The sequence below is a fragment of the Pelophylax lessonae genome (assembly GCF_965119305.1).
Source record: "Pelophylax lessonae genome assembly, chromosome: 3".
Classification (NCBI taxonomy): domain Eukaryota; kingdom Metazoa; phylum Chordata; class Amphibia; order Anura; family Ranidae; genus Pelophylax; species Pelophylax lessonae.
In genome coordinates, this window is record NC_138770.1 from 573312630 (window position 1) to 573340311 (window position 27682).

Genomic DNA, 27682 nt, shown 5'->3' on the forward strand with positions numbered 1-27682 from the left:
TTTTTGGTGGGTAAATGATATATCCAGTAAAATACCAAGCTAGTCATCTTCTCAAAAGCTCATTTAAATTCCACCTATACCCACTTTTATCCCATGTGTAGCAGATATAGGGTAGTATCAATGACCCATATAGATGTTGCTGTCATAATTGTGTTTAACAAGCCCAAGTGTTGGCTAAATATTGTATGTGAATCCCCTACATTTAAATAAGACCCTCGAGAGAATACATACAGCATATTTCTTTGTTAACATCCAGTTTGATATGGAAAACAGAATGAGGTCGATAAGGAACCTCCCATTTGAATGTGTTAGTTAAACGTGTGATGTCTAAATACATCCAATTCTCAGACTAAATTTATCCTGGAGGGAAACCGCCTCTGCCTTTTTTTTCCAGATGTACTTTATCTCCTGTTGGTTTTCCAGAACCCTCCCCCATAAATTGATCTAATTATCTATAGGAACAATATGATTATCAATAACAGCAGCAAAGTAGAGGTACTGATTTGGTTGGAGTTCCTATCAGCGGTATACAAAAGCATTGACAATGCAGATAAATAAAAAAATTATGAACAGCATTTTTGAATGGTTTCATACTCTTTGGTTTTACCAAATTTCATACAAGCCGCTTTAACCGTATTTTGGAAAGGTCAACAAAACCATGAATCTAGGAGATCGATTGACCATCCACTAATTGTTGCTAGGCGCATACAAATCAGGCTTACAAATCATTAGTAAGGCCTCATCTGGAATATGCAGTTCAGTTTTGGGCACCAGTTCACAAAAAAGGATAACAGGTAACTGGAGAAAGTGCAGAGAAGAGCAACCAAACAGATAAAAGGCATGGAGGAGCTCAGCTATGAGAAAAGACTGGAGGAACTGAATTTATTCTGTCTTAAGAAGAGGAGATTAAGGGGGGATATGATCAACATGTATAAATACATAAGTGGTCCATATAGTGAACTTGGTGTTGAATTATTGACTTTAAGGACATCACAGAGGACAAGGGGGCACTCTTTACATCTAAAGGAAAACAGATTTTATCTCTAGCTATGGAAAGATTTCTTCACAGTAAGGGCTAGTTTACACTTGCTTCAAAACAAGGCTTTGGACACGCTTTCTTAAAGCTCTCTGAACACCAGTCAAAGCCCCTGTCACTAAATAAAATAGTTAGCTTACAGTCGTGTTTGCACCTTGCATTGCTTCGGCTTTGCTTCAAAAATAATACCCAATGTCGCTTTAGTGGTGCTTTAAAGCGTCTTCAAAGCCTCTACAGAAGTTTATGATGAAGCTTGCTCAAAGTATCATTGAAGCACCACCGAAGCACCACTGAAGCATTTAGAAGCAACACTAAATCATCATTGAAACACCACGGTAGCACCATGGAAGCACCAAAAACTCAGAAGCAAGGGTAAATGAGCCATAAGAGCTGTGGAAATGTGAAATAGATTCCCCCAAGAGCTGGTTCTGGCTAGATCGGGAATCGGGAATTTCCGATTGCCTCTTGAGGAATCAGGAAGGAACTTTTTCCCCTGCTGGAGCAAATTGGATCATGCCTTGCCTGGGGTTTTTTCCTTCCTCTGAATCAACTGTGGGTATAGGATTGTGTATATGGGATTGTATGGCTATTTTGTGGGGGGTTTTCCCCTTTTATTGGTTGAACTAGATGGACTTGTGTCTTTTTTCAACCTGACTAACTATGTAAACTATGTAACTATATAGAGTAACCTTTATTTAATGTAACATACAATATGATATTTGTCTGCTTGTCAACCAATTGTAAGCCATTGTGTAGAAGTACAAGCTTGCTTTTAGTCTTGACTTTTCATTGTGTTATACAGATATCACTTATTTGGACTATGAAAAGTATGTTCAATTAATGGATTGTTTCCATGTTTTTTAAGTATATTCTAGTAGTGTTTTGCTTCAACAGAAATTTCACAACACTTCCAATGATTATCAAATGAGATTTGAGAAATTAGATCAGATGTTCAATTATTGGGTACCTAAAATATTGTCCATGATCAAAATGACCAAATAGCTGAATGTCAACAATAGCTAAAAAATATGAAATGTTCCAAGGACCAGTCAATCTTTGAGCATAGCTAAATTCCAGTTCCCAGAGCAATCAACTACTAGGGTAGGAAAACACAGGTTTTCTAATAAAAAATGTAACAAGTTACACATTATGCTAGCTATAGATTATGTAGGTATGCCACTTTACAGCATGTCATTACAGTTAAACCGTTCATAGTAATTTGGACATTTTTGAGTTACTGTAAAGTTGCCATACTTGCATTGTGCTGATGTTGTATATGTTTTCTATATATTCACAAGTTAATGCATTATTGCTGTATAGCCTCTGCTCTAGATTAATAGATACTCAGGATTAGCATGGGTGATTAAAGATTTATAAGGATATAGCAATAGAGATTTGTAGTCAATCAAATGCATGTGCTTACAATACTCTAAAGAACTGAAAGTGTTAACAGCTCAGCTATCCAAAGTGTCAGTAAATGACTGTCTAGCTGTGTTTGTGCATATTTTACCCTGTCTATGCCAGACACATTTGTCTCTTCCGAACCCTGAGAAGGCAGAGGCCTGCAAGTACAAGCACTGGCTCGTAGTCTGGAAAGGTACACTCTACCTTTGCTCTCTCATGCATGCTGACCATTTTCATTACTAAAAGTGGTAGTGCAGGGATATTGCTCCACAGTATGAGCTGCAGGATCCTGTCATCTCACTCAGTGCCGGCCAGTCTCGCTCACCAGTGGTCTCACATTTGAATTTTACACTTCTATATCATAATATTTCCATTAAGTGTGATTTGTTTGATTTCGAGATGTGATGAAGACCTTCCTTGTGTATCTTGCGCCTAACAGTTCCCAATACTTGCTAATTTTCAGTCTTCTATCTTTCACACTTTTTCTCTATAGACTGCATTGTTGTTTACAATATACCTTGCTAACAAAGCCTTGACTTCTCTAGTTTTTTCATAATTTATACACAACGGAGAAAGATACAAAGCCAATTGTATCGTTTTTAGCAGAATCTAGGGTTCGGATTTTCTATCCTTCTGAAAGAATCCCACTTTTCATTTATGCAATTCGTGAACAAGATCTAAACTTAAAACAAATAGTGGAGCAGCGACAGGAGCATCCTTGTATAGTAATGACTCTCACAATAAAGTCAGAAAATATCTCCAATGTGAAACCACTATTTTTTTAGGCAATTTAAACTTAAATGAAACCAATTTAGCACATTAGCTCAGGGAAGATGAGCTTTAGACGTCATTATGTGTTTTAAATGACCAATTTAAATTGAAATAAAATCCACACAAAAAACAAATGTAAAAAAAAAAAAAAATTCCTCCAGACATCTTTTTCAGCCACAGGTCTTCGATACATAGAATCCCTCCCAGTGGTAAAGTAATTGTATAAGGAACTAGATCCCAGCAATAGTTTACATAGACGCTATCAGAGCCAAGACAAAAGACTACACACAGACAATAGCTCGCAATGCAAATGCATCAAGAATGGGCCACAATTCTTAACCTGCCAAAAACGTTTCCCCTTTTGAAGCGTCTGCAGAAAACTACAGCCGTCTTACCAGGGGAGAAGAAAGAAGAAAATGTCACAAAGGGAGGTTGAAATATTTCTAAAAATTAAGCAATTAACTTTTAGGCAGAATTCAGCAAGCGATCGTGATAGACTGTTCTGCATAAAAAGCAGAAGTCGTGATCCTCGATCTCAGACCCGCGGCCCGCACAAAGGAGGCAGCCCCTGCACAATGCCTGCTGTCAGCAAGTGAATTATTTTTATACAGGAATTTTTATCTCTATTGTACAAACAAGTATGTGCCTGCACTGACTTGTTAAGCAATCCACTTGTATTGAGAATAAGAAATGCTTTCTTTCTTCATGCTTTCCCCTCTGCTACTCATCATATAGCCTTACCATCGGAGAAAATGTAGTCTTTGAAGCTTTTGAAAGGTTTGGTTTTAAAAAAAAAAAAAAGTTTTTTTTTTTAGGAGCAAAATGTTTTTTTATATTGGGTTTTATATCCTTTTTTTTATATACCTCTTTATTTTTTTCTTTAAGATTTATATATTTCACATTACAACTACGTTACCAGTGCTTTAAATGACAAAAAGTATTTTTTTGGTTTCTATTTGATTTTTGAATGATTTTATGTAACAAACTATAGGTAGATAACCTGGTTTCTGTAATTTTTTTTATTAAGTAAAATTGCCTGGGTCTGTTGCCTCTATCTATATGTGACAAATGCAATTGTCAAAAAAGCAATGCACGCATATTATACTGTAAATTTGTTGCCATTTGCTGCCTACAAATGGGTCTTCACTAACCCAGATCAGTAAAGGCATCCTTTCCTTTTCTAATTCTTTTCCAATATACTTAAGGATAGTTCCAACATCAATTTTACAACATTTTGGAGGAAACCAAGAGTACCTGTAAGAAGTGATTCTACGCCTTGCCTTATGTATGACTGCCAAAAAACACTCAGAACCTTCTAAAGATGAAAACTAATGAATTTTAGAGGAAGTTTTTTAGGAAGGTTCTCGGTGGGAAAAAAACTCTAGGTCATATAAAAAGGATGAGGCATGTTAGTTTCAAACACACCTCTTCGTGTCTACACATCTGTGCAAGGGAATTTTTTGGGGGAGTTGTTAAAACTAGATTCTGAAATTTGCTTAGGGTGAGCCAAAAGTCAACGCATAACACAAACTGCTGTTTTACATTTTACAGCCACAGAAGCTCAATAAAATGTCGCTCTATTTCGTATACTAGCACTTTGAAACTTCATTTTTTTCACTTATAGACTTTGTAAAGATGCTGGGTATCTTTGAAACTGATATACACTAACGTACACATTTACTACACTTTATACCTGAAGTTCTCCACTACACTTTTATGTATGTTTTATAGACTTTTAAGCTTTGTGCACACATTTACTATGGTAGCGTTTAAAATATACAAATTCTCCGAAAGTCTCTTGTGGATATTTTCCTAGTCTAGACCAAGCCTGTGTGACTCTGTGCCTCTCAGATGGCTTTGTCCTTGTTAAAATATTCCATTTCATTGTCTAAAATGCTCTCCATAGTCTGGTTCAAACACACCATATGCAGCTTTGTGATTGACAAGCATTTGTCCAGTTAACACCCTGGAGCACCCTAGCCACAAACAGGTTCCATTATGGCCCAACGTGGATTCACAAGAGCATACGAAACTGTAAAAACACTGTTAACGCTCTTTTAACTAAGCAAACTGGGAAGGGGGCGAATGTGTTCAAGTGTGTTTTATTATAAGCATGCCTCTTTCTTCTTTGTACACTCTGTTAATTTGGTCCATCTGCCAACGAAGATGTTCTGCCTGCAAAATGGGCATATTGCTAAAACTCCTTCCCATCATTAAACAAAGGAAATGAAAGTGTCTAATGAAAACACCAACCTTTCAGTGTTATAGGGTGGGAGGTAGCCAGTGTAAGGCTAGACAAAAATTGCTCAGGATCGAATAATATTGAAGACAATCAAATAAGGCATACAAAAACCGATGACAGTTTGTCAAGTTTTGTAGCATTTTGTTAAAAAAATGCATGCAGTGAAGTTTGCAATTGTTTGCATTTTACCCTCTGCAAACTGTAGTCATTAAGAAAAATCAGCCTTGGACAGAAAGAAAATGAAAGGTAACTTGCGCAGATGAAATAGGAAACAGGCATATTGAAATTTTTAACAACCCTGTCACACGCACTGGCTAAGGATTGTACAATTCCCTGGCCTGCCTGCACATTAGAATTGCTGCTTGTAGCTGTGTACAGCTCTATTACGGAGGAAGGTGAGTACAGCATTAACATTCTGCTGTTGCACTGCCAGGAAATTTGCAAGCACTGATATCAACTCACTAAAGGCTTCTCTTAAGTGAAGTAACTTCTTATATTTCTTACACAATACAAAAGTATGCACTGCCATAATGCAGGACAGCAGCATCATCCTAACACACCTGCAACTTTTTCTCTGCAAGTCCAGTTCCACTACTATCTGGGAAACCACAAGTAGGCCTAATGGGATTCAGCCAACTCTCAACCCCTTGGTGAACAGCAAAATCTTTCCAAAGCGTGCTTAAATATTTACTAGATATAGAGGCTTGAGGTATACAGAAAGAAAGGAAGCTGAAAAGACACATTATACTTTCCCTTCATTTCAGTAATAAGTCACCAAAGTATGTACAAAGTATTTGTGCCCTCCCAGGTTCGAGTGGTGGCATAAGTACTAGGAAACCTTTCTTTACTTTGCTGTCCATCATCTTAAATGAGAATCTGTTCAAACGTTAATATATATTTTGCATAACAGCTGTTAACTGCATACAAATCTTTACTAAATAATTAATTGGGGTATATAATCCACTTTGAACGTTCAGGATAATATGGTTTATAATAGGCCTTGCATATCACATTGACCATAGCTTTCCTAAAGGTGATTATTAAATGTAGGCAACTATGCCACATCAGGCTTAAAGAGAGTCTACAAAGGCATGTGATGGGCACCGAGGCACACAGAAAATCTGCATATTAAAGCAAACACAACCATCTTACTTGACATACTGTTGTTTTTGCTACTGTATGAAAACAGGTAGTCTGGTGTATTCATGATGTTTTGCTATAACAACACCTTAAAATGCCAACATCTCCAAAATTCAAAAGTTACATGGGACTTTAGATGTACCGCTTAGGGTATAATAAATAAATACAAATTCTATATATAAAAATATATATGTATTTTTTTTATGCATAGAATTGTTTTTTTTTACACCCTAGGAGGTACATCTAAAGTCCCATATTACTTTTGTATTTTCCAGATGTATCACGTAGGGGATGGTACCTCCTAAGGGCAGATATTTTATGACGCTTTACCCCCACTCACAAAACTTTGGGTAAAATGCCTACAGTTGACAGTATATCTAGGATAAACTTCAGCCGTGATGAATATTACTAGAATATACCATCTTGGCAAGTTTTAAAAAAATGCAATAATTGTGAACATCAGAAAGAAGAGCCTGTTTAAGCAGATTTATCACTTCATTCTTAAACATCCATCTCCAAAACCTGAACGGATCTGTTGGGAAGTACAGAGGAAATCTATCAGTGTGTGCTCAGATACAAATAACCTAAGCAGGAAAGCCATACAATAAGATCTCCAGTAAGGATAAGGGTGTATTAGGTGTGCGTCTGGGCGTGAATAAAAGAGGAACAAACCCTTCTATCTAATCACATAACTGCCAGCCTACCCATGGCACAAACAGAACCTCCACCAGCAGAAAGCAAATAAAGATGCTTACTGATTAGATCTCATAGTAAGGGATGGCAAACTGCCAAGCCATGTCCAGCTTGATGCTAAGCGTCTTTTATTGCAAAAAACTGGTACCCTAGCATGCAAGTGCCAACTACATAGCTGGCGAAACGGTGCCTAATTCAATATGAAAGGAGCCATTGCCCCTGCCTTTGGAACAATCAGCTACTTCAGCGTCTCAATTTTTATAGGTTTCACGTAATAAATGCACCCGTGGTTGTTGAACGTAAAGATTGGCAATCACATGACAGGGAAATCAATTTTGTTTACGTTGGATGAATCAAAATTCCTGACTGAAGCACCGGCATCCCTCACTGCAACTCCTTCACAAATGTTATCATTGTCTCCACTGACAGTCCCTCCCACGGCACAGTATTGTAGCTTTAGATTAAAAGTGCCCATAGATAAATGATAACTGTAATGTGAGAGCTTAGTAATGCTTTCTACACCCCTACCCTACAATTATGGACAAGCTAGGCAGCACTAATACATAGATAAAAAAAAAAAAGTTTGAATCGAAACAATTCTATTCTGTATTTAGAATTTCACACCTTAACCAAATGTCACAGAATCTCTCCATTTCACAAGTTAATATGAGGGACACTTTTTTTCTTTTGTATTTTTAAAAACAAACTTGCACAGCTACGAAGCAATCATTATCCTCTTCAGTGCCTTTTACAGGTTTTCAAATTAACGATTTATCAGTATTTAAAGAATGTGCACACTATTACAGAGACATAACACATACAAGCCTAATTATAAATACGTGTGCAGTTACCCATAGCAACCAGATTACAGAAGTCAGCATAATGGAAGATTATTTGTAATTGACTGCTAGGCTTTCCGACACTTGCGCTTGGCCTTATTAAATAATATGGTTAACTATGCAATATTGCGTTCAGATAAACAATCTATATATTTTTGTTTCTGTGACCAATGCATTATGAAAATTAACCCAATCAATGCTGGGAAAGCCAGCAACATCTTCAGCCCTCTCAAGGCGATTGTAAATCTTTCCAGTGTAGGCAGCTAACATCATGTCCCCCGTTTAGGAACACAATTCCTAAGCTGCAAGGAATACGTGTGTGATTTCCTATGCATTTTGCAGACATTGTATGTTATATTTACAATGCAGCAGGGCCTCTATAATGACCACATGTTAATTAAATCAATTCAAGCCATAGATGTAGGGAGGTCTTTTTTTTCCCTTTTTTGAGATAAATGTAGTATTTTTGGCAGTATGCCAAAAACAGGGGGGCTGCATTCTGTCATTTTTAAAGTGTATAGATCAGAAACAATTGTATAAGTGAAAGCTGTTTGAACTGATTTGGCGTAAAGAATATTCATGTCTGTATATATACATCTCTAAGTGATCTTACAAAAATGTGTTGTTTTACTCCCGGTTATAAGGAAAGTTCTGCCAACGAAGCAGCATGTGTGTGATAACAGAGATCTGGAAAATGTGCCTTTCTTGACAACTAGTAAAAAGATAATGATGCCTTGCTACTACTACATGGGTAGTACCTGTCTGTGCAAACAAAGCAAGGAGCTGATTGCAGCCTTTCAGATTGCACGCTATGGTATTCATCTAAAGAATATAGAAAAACAAAATATGTCAGAAAGGTCCATCTAGTGAAGATCTAATTGTCTGGCTAAGCACAAAACTAATAAGCAATGGTTGGCCATACACAGACAGATTTCTCATCGAAGCAATGGGTGGTGGGAGATTTGCCCATCCTCATTCAAGTCACAGGCAACTGTAAACAATCTTTTCTCTGACACCACTTACGTACAAATACAGGGCACACACAACACAAGGACTGTTCCCTCTTATAGAGCGCAAGATGGAAAATTTAGTTATCACTCTCTACTTAACCCCTATAGTTTGCAAGTAATGCTCAAATCAATTGTGTAATTTCCAGATATGGAACTTGGTTTAAGTTTATATAAGAATACAAGTCCTGTGTCCTGTATTGTACGGTTAAAATATCAAGTTAACTCCTCCAGTTCATAAGTGATGCTCCAATCAATTGCATCCTTTGCAGATATGGAGCGGTGTTTAAGTTTCGGGATAAGTGTTACTTTATATTGTGGATACTTATCTAAGACACAAGAAGATACAGCTAGGTATAGTAAACTGCTTGATGTATTACAGGAGTTATTTATACACTGACTGCCCACTTCAAATTCTTAATAAGATTATGGGAATTTCAATGTTTTAAATTCCCCTGAAATAAATTGAGTACATCTACACAAGTTGGAGTAAAATGTACTCTATTGGTATTTCAGACTTATGGTCCTCTCCATTTCATGCTCTACACAAGTGGATAGCAACTCAAGAACCGGAAGCTCTATGTTCTAAAATGTCATAACTTGATTACTTTAATGCTATGTCAACCCCGAGGTAAAAGATATCCAAATATATTCCTGGTTTTTATTTCAAATCACAAAAGAACAGAAACTAGCTGAAAACCTAACCAAACTTATTTAATAGCATAATGCCAAAAGTACAGTGCAGTAGCCAATAACAGACATTAAGGAAGAAGTTTAGTAGTCACACCTCTAAAACAACTTGAAACTACTTTCTGATTGCTCACTTTGGCTTTAGCATACCCATTGCACTTTGTATGGCCTTATCAAATACGATGTTATGTGATCGATAAAAAGGTAGATATTATTTTTAAAAATGTCTTTACAAAAATATCTGTACATAAGATTTGCACAACCTGTAGGTGTCACATAGTTCAGGAAATACAGAATGCTGGGCATGCTAGCACTTTTAGTTGCCTGGAGTTGGTGGGCTTGAAAGTCCATCTATGCCAGTTGACCGTGAACCTAACTGAAGCACCTAATTACGCTGTGTTTATTTTGTTTGATTGTTTTAACCCAATCCCATACTGGATCTTGACGTTAACTGTTTTGTGGGATTGAAGTCGAACTCATGACTTTTAGTAGGTGATCCACTAATGTTATTTTTACATATAAATTTTCAGTACTAAAAAAAAAAATAATAATAATAATAGTATTCTTGTAGGTAAAGAGAACATTAAATTAGAGGTTCTTACTACTAGCCTAATTTAACCACAAAAATGGAATGGTCTTTATATTTAAACACTAGACCTGTCATGAATCCCATTTTTGGGAGTTTTTGTATCTGCAAAAGGATGTGTACTGTAGAGATCGAATTGTGCACCTGATAGAACAATCCTTAGATCCATTTCAACTTAGTGTAAAGATTACACAGAGCACCATTTACTGAACTATCATGCGTTCAGAATTTGCTTGTTAAAGGATGTTTGAAATAATCCCCGAAGGAACTTAGCTGTATTTTTAAATGGATCCAAATCTCTGGATTAAAACTATTAATGGATCAAAGGCCGTAAATGCAGAAACCTTAAGAAAAATGCATTTAGGATTACATTTTTTTTAAAAGTTGCTATATCCTTATAGGTAATAGAAGCAAACTGACACAAACTGTAAAGACAGATCCACCAAAGACATCTATTTGGTACAGTAGCATCAAACCCAGCATGTGGAATTTATCAATTGAGTGACCTGTTTGGGACAATGGCAAGCAGTCTGCTTTTAATTCCTTCTTGACAGATACTGTGTTTTGTCTTTTAAACAGAGCTCTCCGATATGTAAATACGATGTTACATCATTCTAGCGTTACTCCATATTTGGTCATTTAGAATGACTTTGGATCTCTAAAGGCTACAGATCCCTTCCACCAAGCTCTGGCTTCATTAATCATAAGCTGCTCTTTTGCTGCAGGTCCCTTCAATGAAAGACAGCAATTGGAAATGGTCACTGGAAACTTGGCCTTCAGGAGAGGAAAGAAGCTTAACCCTACACTCACCAAAAGCAGCAAACCAGTGCTTCCATTTCTTTGCACATAGTGTGAAATAGATCTGTGAACATTACAAGAACTACCTGCACTCTTTTGTCACACACAACTAGAGATCTGTTTCATCCCAAATGACCTGCAGTTGTTTATACAGAATGACTTGCAAATACAGAACTGGTTTAATGTCATTGTTGTAGATAGCACAAGGCTATACTGTCATACATTTTCTTGCCAAGTTACAAAATACAAGCATGTTGGGAGACTAAAGCTGACCATACATTATACAATTGTATTGTACCATTTGCTTTAGATTTACCTTCAATTATGTAGTGCAAGGGCCTGCCGGGTTGCATACAAATTGAAAGTGTTTAGGTTTGACCTCATATTATATGGTTTTGGTAAATCTAAAGAAAAAGTTTACAAGAAAACTGTATAATGTATGGCCAGCCTAATATATGTAAGACCAAATCTGCCAATAAGCAAATATTCGATCAGCTACATTTAGACATTGACCCTTTAGGATTGACAGTTTGGTAGCACATCCATCAGTGTGGGGGGGGGGCATTAAAAATCAGTATATGTATGGGAATCAGAATCAAATATCCGATCTGTTACAATCAGACATTGACCCTTTGGGATTAACAGTTCGGTAGCACATCCATCAGCGTGGAAGGCTTTAAAAATCAGAATGTGTATGGGAATCACAACCAAATATCCGATCAGCTACAATCAGACATTGACCCTTTAGGATTGACAGTTTGGTAGCACATCCATCAGTGTATGTGGTATTAAAAATGTGTATTGTGTTCCTTAAAGATTCTCATCTAAAAGCAGAAGGATCTTCAAGATTTATCTGCAATTGCATATGGCCAAAGCTCAAAAAGATATTGTGGATTAAATAATCTGGTCAGCCAGTTGGATCTGCTGGCTCAAGGCTAGCTTCATACCTGAAATCTGGCATGGGGAATAAATCTGCAAAAGGTTGCTGGATATTCTAATCTACAGACACATCATACACCTAATCTGACATCGAAGGTAAAGAACAAAACCTAAACTGCAATGACGAATTTGCCATCACCCCATCATATTAAATATACTCATGTTTTTAAAACTATATGGAGCAACCAGTGATAAAAAGTTCTGGCTACCATAACATACAGTAAGTATAATACTTTTGATTGGTCCAGAAGATCCACAAAACTCAAAAACATTTGAACGCTTCGTTCTACTCATTACACGTTGACAAGAACCCCAAAGGATGATTCATTTCCACATAATTCTGCCACCCAGGAAGAGTGTGCTTGTCTCCCCTGCGGAACAGGAGCTGGTAGTATGTGCCAGACACTCCTGTAGTTCACAACACCATCCATCTTGCAGTGGGGAGAGAGTTACATTAAGATGTAACTGTTTGATTTTCACACACAGTGACCTGATACTAAATACACTACCCAGTGCTCTTTCTCACACGGTGCTGGGCTGCAGAGTCAATTCACATTTCATTGTCTGTGTCTAAAAGGTTAAAACAACAGATACAAAAGAGAGGGGATCTCATAAAGAGTAATACACTTGTGACCTATTCTTGGGAATGAGGTTTGTCTAGAGTTGAAACGGCAATTCCAGGACTACAGCAGTTTTATAATATCATTTCCGCAACGCTGAAAACTTCATCAGGTTTTAGAATCTTGTTGTAAGTTCATAAAGAACCACTAAACTAATGGATTCCTTGTTAATGTATTTTAAAGCTACATGTTTTCAATATCTATTTTTTTAATACAACAAATAAAAAAAAAAATCAGTGCTTGGCTCATACTGAAATGTGGTTGTGTAAACCACAAAGAAAATAAAGATACATCTGTCAAAGCCACATCAGAGGTATGGGAAAGCACAGAGAGGCATTTATCATTTGGCTGAAGAGACAGGCTGCAAAGAGCGGCCTTTCCTGTCAAACCAACCTTTTGAAATTTCCAACATGCCCTTAAACTTTTCGAATAAGCATGTCTGTGCGCTTCAGCAACTGCCCTCTTTACTCTGGTCTGGCCAGTCGAAAATGGCATCTTAAAGTCAAGGTCAGGGTGTCACTATGCCATGGGGCTGTGTTTAATTACAGTCTGCATGCTGACAGCCAATATAGATCCAAGGCTAGCTGAAACATGTTTTAACCCTTGCAGCACCTACTTTAGATGTAGTCTGTTTTTCTGCTGGGTTTAAAGAATTCTCACGCTTTGCAAAATTACTTTTTAGAAAATAAATACTTTACATTTAAATTCCTTTAGATCATTTGTAAGAGATGTGCAACAAATTAGAAATGGATGCAAGTTACTAAATTAGGCAAATAGCAATGTGCAAAGTGCAGTAAGCCATAACAACCAATCATCTCTCATTGTTGCCGACTGCTGCAAACATGAATCTGATAGGTTGCTATGGGTTACTTCCTATGCTATGGCTGCTGTTTGAGCCCCTTACGTATGACTCTTGAAAAAGTCAGTTTTGAATTTAATAAAATAGTTTCTTGCTTTAAAAAAAAAAATGAGCCTTAAGCTGGATACACACTATCCAACTTTTGTGGTTTGATTTCCTTCAGATTTACCTTTTCTATTTAGTGCAAGGGCCTGCCAGATTGCATACAAATTGAAAGTGTTTAGGTTTGACCTCATATTATATGGTTTTGGCAAGTCTAAAGAAAAAAGTCTTCAGAAAATCTTATAGTGTGTATGGCCCATTAGATTACTGAAAATGTTTGTGGAGCCTATGAATGAGAGGTCATAATAATAGATTTGTCAATTTACAAATACATTTTCATAGATGATATTGTGAGCACCTAGTGCAGGGACATCACACAGAGAGGTCAACTGAAACTTTTTTTGTAGCAAAGGTCATGCTTTTCAAGGTACCAAGAGAAACATACAGTAAGGTTCCACTTATCGGATTTACCTGCTGCATTTTCCTGTTTTGGACAAATTCCTCGAGATGACGTTGACAAACAGTCGTCATCCTCCGGAGTGACCTGGATGCCAACCTCCACAGGATTGGTCGCTTTCTTCAGTTCACTTGGCGAAGGCGAGGGCGGCTTATCCACAGCCTTCTCTAAGCAAAGGCTGCCATTGCATTGTTTCCGTTTGTGCTCAATAAAAATAAGAATGTCCCCCAATGGGAAGTTCATCTGACACTGACCACAGGTAAGAAGGTCATGATCCCCTTCTCCAGTTCCCAATGTGCTGTTGTCTGGTTCGTCGTCTGTTAAAATGGCTTCGACAGGTTCGGCTGCAGTATGGAAAACAAAAGAGAAAAATATCAGCTCTCTTGAGAAAGAGAAAAGAGGGGAAAAATAGAATGCAACCAATGCTATAAACTACTACTTACTACAAGCTCTACAGATATCAATGTCTTTAACAGCCTGGTGGACCCAACATAACCTGGAAAAATGTCAGGTTTCACCAGAACTTGCTCTCGTTGTTATGAGCGTGATGAGATGATGATATTGTTAAAGCTTGTGAATGTATGTTGAACAAATACCTATGTAAATGATGCTTGAAAAATGATTTAACCCTTGGTGTTTACACTGCCCATAGCCTAAAACGCTATTTGCAGCTGTCATCAGAATGAGGGAAAAAAAGAGGCTGACATGTAATGTATATGAATCACAATAAAGCAAGGGGGGAAATACTGGCTTCAGCAAAAATCAGCTGAAGATGCACCCTCCGAATACTTCTGAGTGATCGATATAAGTGCAGCAGTTATCAATTTATTTTCAACGTGGCCAGAGAAGCTCCTAAAATATATTCCAAACGTGTTTACACTCATGTTTCACCATCATGTAGAAGTCAGTGTGGTCAAGTGAATGCCACATTTCATAACAGTTGATAGGACTCTATTCCTTAAACTTGAAATACCTATTCTAGTGCTGTCAAACTTGACAGATTGTCTGCATGGACTTCCAAGTCGTTTTATAAGATGGCTAAAATAATGCCTCCAAAGAAACCCTATTGACAGTGTCAGTGCCCTGTCGTTCTTAGAAAGCAGCTTAGTGACAATATTTCCCTTTGCAAATAAATGAAAATCCTAACAAGTCAAAAAAAAAAAATGAAAGAAAAAAAAGGTGCCCTGCAATTTGTCACATGAAGACAATGGTGACACCACAATGTCAATTAAGCACAAAGAAAACCCATTTTGAAAATATCAGGGTGCCCAACATAACTATCAAACAGTTAATCACTCTGACCTTCTTAAGAAGACTGCCAATTTCACATTTTAATGAACTTAAAGCCACAGAGAATCAAAAAATAGATTTTAATTTGGTGGCAGACTATTGGAACAGATCTTGGTAAAGTGCAAAAATTTACTGAACTCAGGTTAAATTTATTTCAGCCCCACGCAGAGTGAATATTAAAGGGGGAGATCTGGAGTAGCTCCCAGTTGAGCAACATGAAAGACGCAAGAGTGATACCTCACTAGACCTGAGCCTCAACTAGGACAAAGTCCTTCTACCCAAGAAGTTTTCGACTTTAGGACTGCAGACCTTTACATCACCCATAACTGTATAGGGGTTCCATTTGACCACAATCATATATATCTCTTTCTTGATGTCTTATTCAAGTATGATCACTTAATTCCATGCCGTAATGAAGGGATGCATATCAGCAATAAAGCTCATGAATTTTACTGACAAGCAGAGATGAATTCATTTCACAATTAGGTAGTCTATAGAGTTAAGTTAATGAATGGCTCACATGTCATTTCAAACACTGAATCTGTTAAAGTCTTGTAATGGATTAAAATAAAATCAATACCAGGTATAAAAATAAACTGAAATTCTGTGGCATTCTGGACTGTCAAATCATCGAAGATGTAGTCATGTTAATGAGGCTCAGGAATAGTTAAAAAGACAGGAGCATAAAATAGGCAAAAGTCTACTGAGTGCTGTCACCAGCTTGATTTACAATCAAAACCAGGAAATGAAGTGGTTATTCAGAGGTAGCTGATTACTCCTCCACATTTCACCTAATTAATTTTATAGGAGGCAAAGTTCTTGAAAATAACAAGATGATCAGATGTACAGATATAAAATCCATAACCTTAACATTTCCGGCGCACTCGACGTAAATTATATCTAATTAGCTGGGAATACATCCTGATAAATAAGTACAATCTACATGGCGTTCAACACATATATTTGGCAACTGATGTATAGAAATAATGCAGGAAAATGATTTCATTATCAAGTGTTGTCATTATTATTAAAATGAGATTCAGTGGAGTCTATGGGTGACAGCTCAGCCACACTACACACATATAAAAAAGGTGTATGGACATGAATCCTGTGTTCAATTTCACACGGACGCTGGACTTTGGTAGTAAAACGTAAACCTTGCCAGTCATTAGGGTGAGTTTGAGTTTCTGAACTTTTGTAATTAATGATATTCTGGAGTGTCCTTTCTATTCTCCCTGGAAGAAAATACTTGCACTTTCTCATTGACGGTTGGAAGTGCAAAGCAGGGAACAGCTTAACACAATAATAATGTTATCCTGTGCCCGGGCTAGTCTGGGATTTTCTATAAATAATAAAGATCTCGGGCCGGACAGCAAGCGTTTTTGATGTGAACTTTGCAAATAATAATGGCACAATGGGAGCTTGAACAGAGGGCTCTATCCCTCCCTCTTCCTCTCTCTGTCCAAACACGTGGATGAAAGGCAAACATGTCAGACAGTCAACAAGGAACCTCTCTGTTTTAGGAAAAACCTGTTTCCCTCCCCTCCCCCCTCTCTTACACAAGACTTCTTGCTTCCCTTCATCGGAGTTAATAGAGAACAGAACAATGTAAACTTAAAGAAAAAACAAATGTCTAGAACTCGGAATGTCAAAACTCAACTCGAAAAATAAACAGACTACTTCTTTAGAAATAAAACAGGATATAAAATGTTTGCTGAAGCAATGTTTTTTTTCCTCAACATAAAATTAATTTTAAAATTTAATGTATTGCGTAAACACGTCATCTAGTTTCTAAAGGCCAAATGTTTTCACTTTCCGCATTTTTATTTTTCAAAACCTCAAATATTTCCTTTAGGAGGATCAAAAGCATGTCTCGCATGGTAACATATGTATATATGGTTAAAAAGCATGACCGGCAGCCAGAGTGTGAAGGAGCAATGGGCGCAATTTTTTTCCAAGGTAGTTTAATTCATGGTCCGTATTGCCTCATTTACATAAAGCAACATAAATTGTGGATATGGACAAAGAAATGAGAAGGAGGAAAAATGTGCTTCCCATTCCCCCCCACCATGAAGAAAAACAAATTATGAAAATGTAGGAATATGTGTTGAACTGGTCAGGTTCAAGTTTGTACATGTTTCCTGATCTCTCTCTGCTCCCTAGCGGTCAGGTCTGGTATCACAAAGCATGTCTTAAGTGAAACCTCATGTTGTCGATCAAGTCCCCCGGAGCTCCCTTGGCAATGGGGAGGGGGGTGAGCAATACCAGAAATAAACATTAAAGCAGTCAACAAGAGCAAAAAATAACAGACAATGGAGAAATTCTAACCCTGTGTCTAATCTGAGATCTAAGCTTAAACTTAATCCTTAGCCTATGATGTGAGAATGAATCGTTAAGTGTACGTCCTCGAAAGTCCCATAGGGAAAATAATGCTATAGGGTCATATGTGGTTATTTGTTACATTGTAACTTTGCTGCTCTTTGCCACATTCTGTTGGTACGTTAGAAGGTCATCAACCCAAGGTAAATCTACTGAGAAAATGAGCCACTATTTATTTATGATGAAAAACACAATTTCCTATCATACTGATCAATATCTGGAAATTGGAATGAGCTACTTGAGCTCGGGGGGAAAGGTGAGACCTGTCAGGTGGGCATCAAAACACCTGAAATTAAAAAAAAAATGGAAACAAAAAATCAAAATCCCCAGTGTTCGCCTCTAGACATTCCAGGGTTGTTTAGAAAAATGTGGACGCCATTAAGAATACATACATGTAGATGGTTTAAGCAGGGCTGACAGAGATCATACGCATGGTAATTTTACATTGCAAGTTTACAAGCTGCTGACAATTCACTCATTGTTTCCGAGATGAGAGAAAACGACTCCGGCTCCTTTCAGAAAAATAACATTAATAATTTCCTACAGAATGCCCTCCACGCTTTATTTATTTTTTTAACGTTTTGTAGATTACAACTCAACAGTCAATTTGATTTCTTCGACAGAAGATCTGCCTCTTCTGATCATTTTTTTTTCTCTCTCTCTCTCTCTCCCTCTCTGCTTTTTTTTTTTTTTTTCTGGAGATTATTTTGCTTTTCCTGTCTCAGTTGTTGGCAAGAAGCTCTGCACACGCGGTGCTTGTAAACATTCAGACACGAGGATTTTTCCCAATCAAAATCCACTTCCACTTTTTTGAAAATCTTCCAAAAAATAGTAAAAGAGAGAGAGAGCGAGAGAGGGAGCGGAAGGGATTTCCTCTGCCAGCTGCAAACGAGGAAAAGTTTTGAAAGAAGAGTTTGGGGAGAGATTTCTTTGAAAAGGGCTGCTTGCCTGGAACATCAGATCTCCCCGTGCAGCACACACACACACATACTGTGTGCCTTTGCTCTCACAGGGCTCCATGGAGCAAGCTCGCTACAGCAGGACAGAAGCAGCGAAGGGAGCAGACACAGACCCTCAGCTCGCCTTGCCTTATGCAAACCACAAAGCCCTGATCCTTTGCTAAACCTTGCACCTAAAGGTTGCAGCGTTCAAACTTCAATGATAAAGAAGACTTTGCCTTTCAAAAGGACAGTGCTGTGCCTCCTTTGGTGCATTTAGGTTCATCTGACATGCAAGCTTGAGTTCATGGCTGCACGATCCCTGTCAAATGTCCAGTGTGGATTCCTCAAGGCATTTCATTCCCACAATTTCTTTAAAAAAAAAAAAAGAATAAAAAGTATCTGATGTCTACAAACTAGAAGAAAGTGAATGCTATTAAGTGAAGATGAAATTACTTTTTTTTTTTTTTTTTCCTCCCTTTCTCACCTTTGCACAAAACATCTGTGAAGCTACGTCCGCCTGCAGGTAAAGCATGGATTAAGCAAGGTACTTACGTGAGTATTCCCGTTTGCTTAAGTGCTGGGGCTTGCCTTGCTTGCGGCGAGACATGTTGGTTGGTGGGTGGCTTGTGAGAGCTCGGTTCACATCGGGAGAGCAGGGTTAGAGAGAAGGAGACTCCAGAGAAAATACCTTCATCAAATGCCTTTGACATCCAAAATAAATTAGAAATAATACAAAGATGGTGCGGGGAAGATGAATTGTGGGACAGCCGTCATGCCTTTTTTTTTTTTTTTCTTTTTGGAGGGGGGTGAAAAAAAAAAGAAGAGAGAGAGATAGAGAAGGAGAGAAATGAAAAAAATGGCAAAAGCCCCCCTGAGCTGCAAGTTCAAGTGCGGACGTGACGTCCCTGCAAACTTGAACGTCAGGAGCTGGATGGACAGAGACATACAAAACATGGGCAGGGCCAGGGGGAGAGAAGAGGAGGAGGGACGGCAACACCAATGGACACTCATAAGGGGCTGGACAGGAAAACCAGACCCGGGCAAGCCAATGGACAGTGATCGGAAGGAGAGGGGGTGGGAATGAGGGCACTCACAGTACAAGGGGGAGGGTGAGGAGAGAGAGGGAGAGAGAGAGAGAGAGAGATGGGGCTAGACACAAGCTGCTGCTTATTGAAAGAAAAAAAAAAAAAACTAAAGAAGCACAATGTTGAGCTGGAATCTGATCCTGCTGTGGAGATAGCACAGAGGAAAGAGATCACAGCCTCTATCACATAAACACACTCTATACGTCCAACCCTGGGAGATCCAAACAAACACTCACAGGCTGCGTGCAAGGGACACGGGGAATCAGCAGAGAAGAAAGGTGACACACAAGATGATGCTGGACTAGGAAAGGCTGCTCAGGTCGATGATGAACAGGAAAGGGGGGGGGGGGACACACAACTATGCACTACCTACAGGAGCATAAAACAAAAAGTTTTCCAGATGGGAAAATGACAGATAAATAAAAGTTAAACAGGAGGGAGGGGTTAGGAAGTTGAATTAAAAAAAAAAAAAAAAAAAAGGAACTTACTCTGGGAAAGGAGGGGGATGCAACAACACTTTAAATTTTATTATCTGTCACAATTATAATTTGTGCATCATGTTACCTATGCTGCAAATTGGAATAAGCAACACAATCTACTTATATCTGTGTTACAATATGTTGATTGTGCGGTTATTACTTTAACACTATTTAATATTTATAAACCCTTACACTCATACACTCATATATATAAAACATGTAATATATGTATGTAGACATTTAGAAATATATTGATATAGTTATAAACCTTGACACTCATACATAAAAAAATATGTAATATTTCATATACATATCTACATGTTAACATTTTTTTTACTATATATATATATATATATACACACACACACACACAACAGACACTGTGCATTATACATGTATGTGTGTATTGTTATATATATATATATACCCATATATAATATATACACACATATATATATATATATATATATATATATATATATACTAGATAAAAGTAAGTGGATTGATAGATTGCTAGGTAAATATGAATGCATGACTTTAGAAACATTTTGGAACCCAAATGATAGATAGATAGATAGATAGATAGATAGATAGATAGATAGATAGATAGATAGATAGATAGATAGATAGATAGATAGATAGATAGATAGATAGATAGATAGATAGATAGATAGATAGATAGTAGCTAAATGCATGACTTTAGGAACATTTTAAAACTGAAAAGGTTGTGGCAAAGTATAAGTAGTTAAGTAGGAGAAGGGGGGTTTAAGATATATAGATAGATAGATAGATAGATAGATGGATAGATAGATGGATAGATAGATGGATAGATAGATGACATTAGGCACACTTTAGGAGTGAATATGTTGTGTCGGAGTAGAAGGAGTTAAGTACGAGGAGGAGGAGGGGTTGTTCAGGAAGGAGAGATAGGTATGTGCAGACAATGAAGCAGGGAGGACATAAGATTCTATAGCTGGAAGGCCACAAGAAACGAGGGCAGAGTTCAACTGGTTTAAGGTGACTGGTAAAGCCAGCCAGTGGTCAGAGAAACACAAGTGCTCAGAAGGAATGAAAAGAAGTCAAAGACTTGCCTTGACCAGTGCAACTTAAAAAAGAAAAAAAATATATTTAACTAGAACAAGCCAATAAAACAAGATGTCAAGTGCTGCTTTCAGAACTGCTGTTGCCATTCTTTAAATAACTCTGTATTTTGTCCAGCAAAGTATTATCTGCTAGCTGAGTAAATTCTATACTGAGAGTTTCAGCTTATAAAAACTTCTATCCTTAGTGGTAGTCCAAAAATTCAAAAAAGTTGCAGGCAAAGGTGACTCAGAAAAAGCTTGCTCATATTAATTATTTTTAGAATAGGGTACATGATGTCCTAATAGGATTATAAAAATCGAAATGGTCCCTTTAAGAAAATAAGTTAGAAGAACAAAGCAAGTTGGCTCAAATTGATGTCTATTTTCAACTTTCTAATGATCGATAATAAAGAGGATATTAGTAGTGGAAATGAGTCCTATGTCAGAGCCATTCCATGTTTGTGAATTGTAGAGGTACTCTAAGATAAAGAAAAATAATGTAAAGTAAACTGGAGCTGTGTTTCTGCTGACAGGACTTTGTCTTGGGGGCACAGACGGCTTTGAAGAAGCTTATTAAGGAATGTGCAGAAAAGCTGTTGGAAATAAGACACTGCCTGAATCCTACACACAAGTTGCTGCTGGCAGAGAGCCCTGTATATTAGAGGCGATGTAGTTCCAGCAGTAGCACCCCCTAGGATCTGAAGTTTATTCACAAACAGTGAACTTCCCAGTACAATCTACAGAGGGGAAAAAAAAATCTCAGGCAGGTTACAAAAATTCTTCCAATCTTATAATCGAGAGGCAAAGTAGTGGAACCGGTGGGTAGGACTGTCAAGGTTCTTCATTGGGTCTATTCATTGCTCCAAAAGTGTCATCCAGAACTTTAAGGTTAGATTAAAAAAAAGACTTTCCAATCAACATCTGCCAGTTCCTTGTGTTGGCCATATATTGTTAGCAAGATGCAGAAATCAGAATAGGAATGGGCAGGCAACAAGCAGGACTTCTGAAATCTGCTTTCCACACTGTGCTGGGTGCAATGGTTATTCCAAGGTGTGTATTATAAATAAACATATATGGTGGGAAAAGAGAACACATTAAGTTCTTTAAATCAGCATAATGCTGATGCATCATTTCTGACTCTGCATTATTTATTGTCATTTACATTAATGCATGTATGGGGGGGGGGGGGGATATGGGTGTTTACATCCAAAGATTGGGAGGAGTTTGGAGGTATGGCTTCATGTCATACATTCTGCATATGTTTCTTAGCTTACCTCATAAGGAAAACATATATTTATCTAAATATCCCACTGAAGTACTTGGCATTTAATGGGCTCATTTGAATTCTTCACTTCGGGGCTGGAAATTTTTGCACTCGATGTGATGGAATTTGATATTATTAGAACCCATTAATTATTATTATTCTTGTACAGCTTTTATGGAGTGCCAACAATTTACACTGGGCTGTACAATCTCTAAAAGGTTTACAGGTATTTAAGATGAACCTAGGCAAAAGTAGACAACGCCTAGCTTATAGGAGCTGACAACCTAAAGAGCTGAATATTTTTCTTTTTTCTTGGCAATGAAAGTAAATATACTGGTTTATCAGTAATATTTCCCAACCCTCTTACTGTGAGCTTCCAAACTTGCTGCAGATAATAAATTATACTAAAATAAAAGAATTTGTTCTACAGAGAAAGACAGTCCTATGGCTATCAATGAATGACCAGTGAAAAGGCCTCTGGGTAAAATATGCAGCACAATATACCTAAACACATACATATATATATATATATATATATATATATACACACACCTAAACACGTCTTATACTACATTTATATAAAATCTATTTATGATTGAAATTAAAAAAATGCTCGAATGATAGTTGTAGAAATTTCATTTTTAGCCCAATAATGTTTCAGGGATGTCAGACTTTAACCCCCATTTATATACATCGGTTTCATTTGCCATGTTTACAATTCATTTTTTTTTTACCTTGTATTAGCCACACTGCAAACATCAGCACAATATCCTGAAAATTTGCAATGTTCGAAAAAAAAGAAAATCCATTTAGAAGTGTTATTCAAATTGCTATTTCCTATAGAGAATTGTGTAACCGTTAGCCGTCTAGATTGCCCAGAACACATCTGTAGAAAATACAGAAAAAAAAAAAAAGAAGAAATCACTTACCAAAGTAATATATGCACCCAGCAGCTAATATTGCTCCGCGCACAGGTATATTGATAGATGACACAGAGAGGAAATGTATGCATTGTTCTAATGCTCAGACCACACAGAGTAGCTTCTGTAATGAAAAACAATTAATTATATAAGTTTAAAAATGAGAGGGGAGGTTATGGAAAAAAATCCTTCAGTGGTTATTTTCAATCAATAAATTGCATTGTTATATTGATTTTCTTAAACAAAATTCACAATAAATTCAAAAGCACTTAGTTACAGTGGATTTATTTATTATTATGCAGCCGTTAGACCAAAGAGGTGACTTCCCAACCACAGTTGGAGTGCACACAGCTCTGCGTACACCACCCTGTATGAGCCCATAGCTACATTCTCGTCTACATTTTACTTATACCTTAAAATCGGTAACAAACACCCTTCACTGTCATAGTGTTTAATATTTGACACCTGTGAAAATGTATCTGCTTATTAGTAGGAATTTCTAGAATCTGAAGGACCATCAAGCCAAGGCTGGGCACCCATGAGTGAATATTGTTAATGCCAACGTGGTACTAAAAATTGCCCCAGATTGATCGCTAGTGATGGCTATACATAGAGGTCGATTTACTAAAGGCAAATAGACTGTTCACTTTTCAAGGGAATTTTTCCCCAAAGTACAGTGAACGTCATGAAGCTGTGATGGCCAAGTGTTCACAAACATTTGGCAATATAATGAACATGATGTATTGAAAAAATGGCTGCTAGCCACAAGTAAAATAAGAAATAAGAACATAGAAAATCAGTATAGTCCTATAATCACGCTATGAGGTTGATTTATTAAAGGCCAATAGACTGTTCCCTTACCAAGGGAAGTTGCACTTTGCAAGGGTTTTTGTCCCCCCTGCTGGCTTCCATTATCCAACCATGTGCAAGAAAAAATGCTGTTTTTATTTTCCTTGCGCATCCAAGAATCTCATTCATGCAGGTATATAATGCATCTGGATATTAGTAGGAATTTCCAGAATCTAAAGGACCATCAAGCCAAGGCTGGCCAGGCATGGGGGATTTTTGTTAATGCCAGCGTGGTACTAAAATTCACCCCAGATTGATCGCTAGTGATCGTTATACCTAGGGGTTGATTTTCTAAAGGTAAAGAGACTGTTGACTTCGCAAAAGGGAATTTTCCTCAAAGCATGGTGAACGAGGTGAAGCTCTGATGGTCAAGTGTTCACAAACATTTGGCCAATATAATGAACATAATGGAATGAAAAAATGGCTGCTAGCCACAAATTAAAATGAGAAAAAAGAACATAGAAAATCGGTATAGTCCTATAATCATGCTATGGGGTTGATTTATTAACCACTTTACCACCGGAGGATTTTCCTGCTTAACGTCCAGGCCACTTTTGGCAACTTGGAACTGTGCGAATTTAACTGACAATTGCGCGGTCATGCAACACCATACCCAAACAAAATTTACGTCGTTTTTTTCCCACAAACAGAGCTTCCTTTTGGTGGTATTTGATCACCTCTGCGCTTTTCATTTTTTGCGATATTAATAAAAAAAGAGCGAAAATTTGGGGGAAAAATTGACATTTTCTACTTTGACAGCTAAAAAATATCCAATATATTCAATTTTTGTCATATATTTAGGCCAAAATGTATTTAGCTACATGTCTTTGACAAAAAAATTCTCAATGAGCGTATTTTTAACTGCTTTAAGACCGGAAGAGTTTACCCCATTCCTGACCAGGCTATATTTTGCGATTCGGCACTGTGTTAATTTAATGGACAATTGCACGGTTACGCGACGCTGCACCCAAATTAAATTTATGTCCTTTTTTTCCCCACAAATAGAGCTTTCTTTTGGTGGTATTTGATCACCTGTGCGATTTTTAATTTTTGAAAAGAAGAGCGACAATTTTGAAAAAAAAAAAACAATATTTTTTACATTCTGATATATAACATTCCCAGAAAAAATGTAAAAATCAAAAGGTTTTAAAATTTTAGGCCAATTTGTTTTCTGCTACATATTTTTGGTAAAAAAAAAAATCACAATAAGCGTATTTCGATTGGTTGCACAAAAGTTATCACGTTTACTAACTACGGGAAAGATTTGTCATTTTTATTGTTTATTTTTTTTTTACTAGTAATGGTGGCGATCTGCGATTTTGTTTGCGGGACTGAGACATTGGGGCGGACAGATCGGACCCCTAACTGACATTTTTTACACTTTTGGGGGTACCAGTGACATTACTACAGTAATCAGTGCTATAAATATGCACTGTTACTGTAAAAATGACACTGGCAGGGAAGGGGTTAACTTTATTGGTGATCAAGGGGTTAAATGTATGCCTCATGCTTACTGACATGTGTGGGGGGGGGGAGGGGGTTGTGTGACACAGACACAGATTGCAGGTTCAGCTATGCTGAATCCTGTAATCTGTCCCTGTCTGTCACATAGGAGATCCGCCCGCTTTGTTTTCACAAGTGGGCCGATTTCCTCACTCGATTCCCGACGATCGGGGAAGAGCGGCGGTGATCACCACCTCTCCTCCCCTGGCCCGACTCCCGCTGTGTCTGAATACAGCGGGAGCGTGCTGCCGAGAGAGGGGAGAGTCTGGTGACGTAGGTCTACGTCGCCAGACGATAACGAGTCACTTTGCTGCAGTACCAGCTCAGTGAGCGGTCGGCAAGTGGTTAAAGGCCAATAGACTGTTCACTTTGCAAGGGAAGTTTCACTTTACAAGGGTGTTTTTTCCCAGAGCTTAGAGAATGAAGTAAAGCTCTGCTGGCTTCCACTATCCCATCATATGTGCAAGCAAAAATGCTTTTTTTTTTCTTGCACATCCAGGTATTTCATTCATATAGGTATGATGGTCAAGGGTTCACAACCATTGGGTCATATAATGTACATAATTTATTGAAAAACTGGCTGCTAGCCAAAAGTAAAATGAGAAAAGAGAAGATAAAAAATTGATATGGTCCTGTAATCACTCTTTGGGGTTGATTTTTTAAAGGCAAAAAGACTGTTTACTTTGCAAGGGAAGTTTCCCTTTGCAGGGGAATTTACCCTAGAGCTTAGAGAATTAGGTGAATCTCTGCTGACTTCCATCATCCAATCATGTGCAAGCAAAAATGCAGATTTTTTTTTTTTTCCTTGCACATCCAAGAATCTCATATAGGTATGATAGTCAAGTGTTCACAAACATTTGGTTATTTAATGTACATAATATATTGAAAAACGTCTGCTAGCCACAAGTAAAATGAGAAATAAGACAATAAAAAATCGGCATGGTCATGTAACCACTCTACGGGGGTGATTTATTAAAGGCAAATAGACTGCTCGCTTTGCAAAAGAAGTTTCACTTTGAAAGGGAATTTTCCCCAGAGCTTAGAGAATGAGGTGACGCTCTGCTAAACTTCCATCATTCAATGATGATGCAAGCAAAAATGCTGATTTTTTTTATTTTATTTTCCTTGCACGACTAAGAATCTCATATAGGTATGATGGTCAAGTGTTCACAAACATTTGCCCATATAATATACAAAAAGTATTGAAAAAATGGCTGCTTTTCATAATTAAAATGAGAAAGAAAAAAATCAATACGTACCTGTAATCACTCTGTGGGGTTGATTTATAAAATACAAATAGACTGTCCCCAGGGCTTAGAGAATGAGGTGACGCTCTGCTGACTTCCATCATCCAATCATTTGCAAGCAAAAATATATATATTTTTTTATTTTCCTTGATTGGGATTGGATATTCTTTGCAAAGTGTGCAATTTCAACACATTCACTGGGGAAAACGCCCTTTGCAAAAGTGAACAGCCTTTTTGCCTTTAGTAAATCAAACTCAGAGTTGAATAGAATAGCGCTTCATTGCGTGAGTTAAGAGCATTGCGCGATCATTAGCGTTTAATCCATTCTACATGCTACACTAAATTGTTCCCTGTGTATTAGAATAATGTTTAATCACTAGTGATTAATGGTGGGCAATTCCAGTAGTACAATCACATGCAAAAAAAAAAAAAAACTCCAAGTGTGTTCAAACTTGAAAATGTAAAAATAATTTACATGTTTGTATACAAATATACCCACATAAAGACCGCCCCACAGCAG

General features: G+C 37.5%; 1 protein-coding gene across 6 annotated transcripts in view; it reads right to left on the reverse strand.

Moving 5' to 3' along the window:
• The window catches only part of BCL11A (BCL11 transcription factor A), a 177816-nt gene extending 157428 nt beyond the window's left edge, over window positions 1–20388 (reverse strand). For 2 of the 6 annotated variants that reach the window (XM_082249238.1, XM_082249234.1), the window contains exons 1-2: window positions 19286–20388; window positions 14138–14467 (exon numbers count right to left, since the gene is read on the reverse strand). In XM_082249238.1, coding sequence (XP_082105364.1) covers window positions 14138–14467; window positions 19286–19340 — 385 coding nt within the window. In that variant the 5' untranslated portion in view covers window positions 19341–20388. Of the gene's footprint in view, window positions 1–14137; window positions 14468–14562; window positions 15357–19285 lie in introns of those variants that run through there. The other 4 variants (XM_082249235.1, XM_082249239.1, XM_082249236.1 and 1 more) reach the window with 4 other exon arrangements.
• Window positions 20389–27682: the final 7294 nt, after the last annotated feature.